This window comes from Solenopsis invicta, chromosome 5, assembly GCF_016802725.1.
Source record: "Solenopsis invicta isolate M01_SB chromosome 5, UNIL_Sinv_3.0, whole genome shotgun sequence".
Classification (NCBI taxonomy): Eukaryota; Metazoa; Arthropoda; class Insecta; order Hymenoptera; family Formicidae; genus Solenopsis; species Solenopsis invicta.
Window position 1 is genome coordinate 11,591,088 of NC_052668.1, and position 6,598 is coordinate 11,597,685.

Here is a 6,598-nt window from a genome sequence, read left to right on the forward strand (position 1 = left end):
TGAACGTACGATCCAACGTTGATTTCAAAAATTTCGGAATAGAGATGAGAGCCTTGAAGATGAAAAAAGTCGTGGACGACGATTTTTTTTTATTTTCGTTCAATTCATGCGGTGCTCATTTATCGAGTCTTTTTTTTATTTTTTAAGGTGCCTGAGGTGATCCAGAATTGTTGGATGACTTGCGTTTAACTTTACAGCAAGCTCTCGAATCGTTGCGCGCGGATCTGTCTCAACCAACACCTTCAATTCGTCATTGTCAACTGCGGATAGACGTCCACGATTTTCTTCATTTTCAGGGCTCTCATTTTTATCCCGAAATTTGGAAACCAACGTTGCATCATACGTTTGTTGGTGGTTTCCTGGCCGAATGCGCTATTGATGTTACGATTCGCCTTTGCTGCTTTATGATCTAGTTTAAACATATAAGCATATAAGAATATCGCTCGCAATTGCTTTTTCTCCATCATGAATTCCGTCAATAATATTGGACACAAAATAATAATAAAAATAAAATCAATAGCATAGAAATATAGAGCGAAAATTGTGCTTTAAAATGATATGTACAATGAATATATTAAAGAAATATTTATTCCAAAAACACAAGTCGCAAAATTAAATAATATAGAAACCGATATTATTTTTGTACCAATCAAAATAGATAAAGTAATTTAACTTTTTCGAGACTCCAGGTACACATGTGTGCCATTTATTTAATGTAACCATTTTGAAAGAGTTAAAAAATAAAGTTTTATTTGTGCTTCTACTTATGTTTTTATCTACGAATCTTCCAATTGTTTATACAATTGTGTTTTACATTTAATATGTAGCATTTTATGCTTTATTACATCAGTAACCGCGCGATAATATTTTACCAGTTAACTGATATAGCAAACAGTTTATTGAAACGTTTCTTTCTTATGAATCTTCTTTCATCTCCATTTTCACAAACTCTACGTTATGACGCGCCGCATCGTGAGCATTTTTATTTTTACAATTTTATCAAACAGATCGTTTCTACTCTGCATATGATCTTTCCTTTGAAACAAAAAACTAGTACAGTGTTCTTTTATATATATTTCAAGAAAAGAATAACTATCTACATTTAATGACACAAATCGATACAAGTTTTGTTCTATTACATGTTAAATACAAAAAAAGGACAATTGATTTGTGTCAATAAATGGAAAGTGTCTAATATAAATTTACTAATTTTTAATAAATTTTAAATTTACTAATTTACTAATTTTTCTATTCTATTTATAAAAGATATTTTCATAGAACAGCGTCCTATATATGTACATACTTCCGCATTAATTTTATACTTGCTTAAAGTGGAAAATTCACTTTTTTGGTCATAGTTTCGCAGAATTTAGAATGAGTATGTTTTGCTGTGTTGAATAACGGCTTGGGGAAATTTCCGAAAAAAATTCTTAATGTTCGAGAACGCGCGAGGATACGAATAAATTGACGGGACGAAAGATAACGTAATGAACTGACTAACAAATGAGTAACACTCTTTATAATATCTTTTTATTTTTACAAATTTGTTACGATACTTTTACAAAAAAAAAAAATGTTTATAGCATCAAAATTTATTTATGATGAATCGCGTAACACTGCGACAAGAAAATCTCCGCGTTTACTGAAATGGGGGACATTATAATGTCCATTTTCACCAATGAAATTGGTTTTTTTTCACTTTAATTTCAGTTTAATCTTATTATCTTTCTCAGTTTACTTTTCATCTTTTTCTAATTTTTAAAACTAGAAAAGGCTAAAGAGTAAATTAAACCGAGACCAAAGTTAATCTACATTGGTAAAAATAGACATAAGTCAAATGCAATATAAGAAGTGGCTGGCTACACCTTTATAATCGCGGTAAAATAACGACTCAAATTTTCACTGCCAGTAAAGTTGTGCCAGCTAGAAAAATTTTGAGATGATCGTCAAGATGGTCAGATTGCAACCGAACAATCATCTCTTCTACAATAACCATCCTCTCCATCAGGATCTAATCGCCGCTGGCCGGTGCACACACACCAAAGTATGAGCTTTGTGAGCTTACGGCTCGAGCACGCTTCAAGCGGTCAATCAACAAAGCGTTGATCTGCCATCTTCTTCTCTCTCGAGCTTTCTCTTCTCTCTCATAGCTTTAATCTTAGCTATGTGCTTTCGGATAGATTTTGCCAAATTGGTGATATTATTTATCAGTATGCGCAAAGTTATTATCAGTATACTATTAAAATTGTGTCGGACATAACAAAAATTTGTAAATTTTGTTATCAAAATAATTCCAAATTATGTCTTGATATAGTTTTAATTCATCGATAAATTTTATATTTTTAAAATTTACGTATTTTGTACTCTAAAAATTGATAAAAATCTTTTTTCTCCAAAAATTTAAGATTTTTACAAAGAAGTAGACATTTTTTTCTACAAAATGTTTTTGTTTTAATTTTTTTACGATGTTTTTTTTTGTTATTTGACTGTGAATTACGCGATTATGAAACTAATCTTGCATTTTTTACGTTAAAAATTTGATAATAAATATTGAATTCAATCATAAACCGTAGATAAAATGCATGTTTAAAAAAATATTCTAAACTCAAAGTTTGTGCTTTAACATATTCTAAAAATTATTATTGTTACAATTTTGCTGTTAAATTAAAATACAGCACGCGCGTGCATATATCAGTTAAGAAAGCGTCTTTTTTAGCCAACGTGTATAAACAATATAATTGACATCTTATGACAGCGAAGTGTATCAACGCATTTAAATTAAGAAATTGGTATTGCCGGTTGAAAGCAGATAATTTGTAAATGTATATAAATTCAACTAAGATTATTATTGAGTAATAAGATCCGCTTTTGACAGGTAATGTTAATTTCTTAAATCTAAAGTATTGTTGAAAGTTTTCAGGAAAGTTTTTACCTTCTACGTTCTTTGTGCAATATTTCTGAAAAAATTCTGCAAAATATCTTATAAAATTTTGCAACAGAAATGTTTATAAAATCTTGATATTAAATGTTGTAATAAAAATGTTTTTAAAATCTGTCATAAGCCATAAATTTTCAAATGTTTAAATTTAGCTTTATAAATTTTTAAAGTAGGCAAATTTTTTGCTTGGGTATGTTAACATATCCAAGCAGAAAATTTGCAGTGTTGCTTTCACTGACTAAACGAGCGAAAATTTTCTAAGTCTGCTCAGGCGTGTGCTAAATTTATGTGGTAAAAATTTTACGCAAATATCGTTGTCTTATATTATTATACATTCTTTTTATTAAATATTTCAGAAATTATATTTACATTTATTACATTAAACAGATTGTAAGTAATATACAAAAACGTAGAAAAAACATTACTCTTATACAGACATAATTTTTATTGTAACTTTTTAATATTTAAAGTAGAGAGATATCTGACTGTTACTGAAACAACACAACTTAAACAAGAAATGCCTTCTACGGTCACAGTTAAATCTTCGTGCTTGTATTATTTGTGTGATTTTATATATTTTCCTCAAATTCAATAAATGAACTGTGTGTTGAATTGTTTTTTCAGTCATAATGATATTTATTGCAATAAATTCTTTTCAGTTTTTCAGAGGGGAAGGAGTTATTATTAATTTCAATTTTAATAATACGTGATATTACTTAATCTTATTTAATGTAAGACTGTGTTATGATCCGAGAGGTCGTGATTGAAGCGGATCTCTAAGGATTGCGCTGTACTGCAAAACTTCTGCGTTACCCAGGTCTTACTCCTTTCACTTTTTTGCAATGTCTTTCTTTCTTTCTCTACGCATATCACAGATAGGAAGTTGTATTGTATTTATTTATTGTTACCCATCAAAGTGCCTGTAGAACCTACCATAATCCGAACGTGGCATTCAAATTGTATAAATCAACAGATGTAAATATAGCTATATTTCAAAATTAATTATGTTATATTTTTTGTTTTATTTTCCATTGCGTTCGCCCTTAATAATTGCTGAGTCTCTCATTCGTGTTATATTTTACAAGAGCGCAATATACAATGTAAATAACTTTATATTTACTGATAAGTGTAAATTTAATGTAAGGTTATGAAATACCTTGATAACGTTCGTTCGTTTTGTGCATAATGTACATGCGCATAATAGTGGCTTATACAATACAGTAATTATATAAAATTATTTTAATATACGTTTTGAAGCAGAAAACCATGGTTACTTTATAACTAACATATACCTGAAGCTTGTTTTGCTATTAAATAAAAAAATTCTTAGCAGTTTTAACATTAAACTCTTTAAAAGTAGACAGTGCAGGAAGATTATACTGTTTTAAACATTCACTGTAAAAACTATAAATTACGTAGGGAAGAGAATATCTGGTAAACATTAACAGTAAAGTGTATTGATAAAATAATTAATGTTTATTTATTTATATACACAAAATTATTGTTCTTTTAGTGTACTTCAGAGAATATGTTTAAACCATTACCAAAGTTCCAAAGATCCAAAGATAAAAGGAAAGGAAATATATGACAGCTATTTCGAGCCACGGATTTTGAATCGTTGATGTATCCTTGCTTCACTATTTGCCGTATTCTGGGGTTGTTTCCATATCAGATCAATGCTTTAAACATCAAAATTTGCAGAACATACTATGTTCAATCGACCATCATTACCTTTGTCTCTTGTGTTTACTTACTATACAATATCTATCACTACAATTTTTCTGAAGATATAGAGGACATCGACTTACCCATACCCAGGAAATTGAATGATAACTGCGGTAACATTTCCATTTTTCTTGTGACAGTTATTACGTTTATTTTAAGTAAACCACGAATGCGTTTAATTCAAACCATACTGGAACTCTCTTCAAGATTATCCTTGGAATCATATCAAAATCTATCTAAATTAATCCATGCCAAGGACATTCTTTGTCTAGTTTATATATCCGCGCCATGTTCGATACTTATATTCTTTTCTAAAAACATCGGAAACTTTATAACACTGATGTTCTTACTATACCAAACTTTGATGATGTTTCAAATGGATATGTTATATATGAATTGTGTTTTTGTATTAAAAGCTTGTTTCAAGCAAATCAACGATAATTTGATGAATCTAACAAAATCAGTAACGAATGCTGAGCCACATATTCTTAGAGGAACCTATTATAATGAGAGAAATCCATTGGTAAAAATCAAGGCTTTGGAAAAGCAACATTTGGCGATTAGCAATGCAGTGCAAGAGCTAAATATGATTTTCAGTTTGCAACTTCTTGTTTCCATAATTAGAATATTTGCCGCAGTCACTTTTCTGTTATACTTTGTTACAATGCGTTGGAAAATTGGCATGATGATAAATGATATAAACAGCCTGATGTTCGATATGTTTATGATATACGGTATAACACGTCCTATTTTTAAATTGGTATTGTTAATATGGGTTTGCGAAACTGGCAAGAATCAAGCTGTTGATATCAACGCCACCGTCCACAGCGTGCTAAACAGCATCAGCGATAAGGAAATAAAACGCGAGGTAAATTAAAAAAACTATAACTTATAGTTAGTTTGCGTATTTTATTATACTAGATATTTTTCTAAATGTGTCCTAAATATATTAATGTAATTTTTAACATATTGTTTTATAAGATTTATTACTACTTTCTCAATTATTAGTTGAAAAACTTTTTTTGTCTGTTACAGCTGCAGTTATTCGCTCTGCAATTATTGCATCATAAAAATGTGTTCTCTGCAAAATGGTTTGATATGGATGTAGCACTTTTCACTGCTGTAAGTGATCGAACATTTGCTTCTTGTAATGAACGTAAATATATGTGATTATTTTTTGATGTTGTTTTTAAGATGGTGGGCGGCATTACCAGGCACTTAATAATTTTGATACAATTCCTGTACCCTTGCAATTAAACTTAGGTTAATTACAATTGATTTAGATGTAAGCTAATTAGTAAGATATTTGATCAAATAAAAAAAGATAGGTATTAGAATAATTATTTAAATATTTTTTTTTATCATTGTAAGTGAAAATATTCTTATAATTAATTTCCATACTGTTTTTTACTCTGTTTATACACAGAGGAAGAGAGGATATTATGGCTACAATAGACTTTAGGACTTATTGTGTCCGTTATTAAGTAACGCTTTCTAACGAGTGCTAATAAAATTATTTATTTAATAACCTGTTTTTATTAACCCTAATATACTACAAAACAAACCAATACAAAACAGTTAACAATTATCATAAAGCGTTTTTACTTTCAAACTTTTGAAGGTATATTTTAATATTTAATTACACATACTACGAGTACTTTCTCATTGTTTTTATACTTAAACATATTGTCACACGAACGTACATTCGAGTGTTTTTTTTTTTGTTACTTAACGTTATTCAGCTGTGCACATTTCGAGTTATGCAATGTTAACAATAACATAGAATTTTGTTAATATGGTTTTTTAAATAAAATATTTATATTAAAATATTTCTTCAATAAACCGATTGTCACTCTAGTGGCCTGCGTTCAGAAATACTAAATGTATCATTTTATTGTTGTTGTATAACATTAAACAAGGATAAAATATTATCTC

The 6,598-nt window shown here is 29.1% G+C and overlaps 1 protein-coding gene across 1 annotated transcript; it reads left to right on the forward strand.

The window, feature by feature from the left end:
- Positions 1-4,372: 4,372 nt before the first annotated feature.
- Positions 4,373-6,188, forward strand: LOC120357915. Its single transcript, XM_039449848.1, has 3 exons — positions 4,373-5,531; positions 5,699-5,785; positions 5,858-6,188. Exons 1-3 carry the CDS (start codon positions 4,560-4,562, stop codon positions 5,918-5,920), a joined length of 1,122 nt encoding a protein of 373 aa, XP_039305782.1. The 5' UTR covers positions 4,373-4,559; the 3' UTR covers positions 5,921-6,188.
- The last annotated feature ends 410 nt before the right edge of the window (positions 6,189-6,598 follow it).

Excerpts from the sequence above, each read along its gene's own strand:
- LOC120357915 (XM_039449848.1), top strand. The coding sequence starts at position 4,560 with ATGTATCCTTGCTTCACTATTTGCCGTATTCTGGGGTTGTTTCCATAT. Across the intron at positions 5,532-5,698 it reads ATAAGGAAATAAAACGCGAG|CTGCAGTTATTCGCTCTGCA; the intron begins GTAAATTAAAAA and ends TGTCTGTTACAG. Across the intron at positions 5,786-5,857 it reads ATGTAGCACTTTTCACTGCT|ATGGTGGGCGGCATTACCAG; the intron begins GTAAGTGATCGA and ends GTTGTTTTTAAG.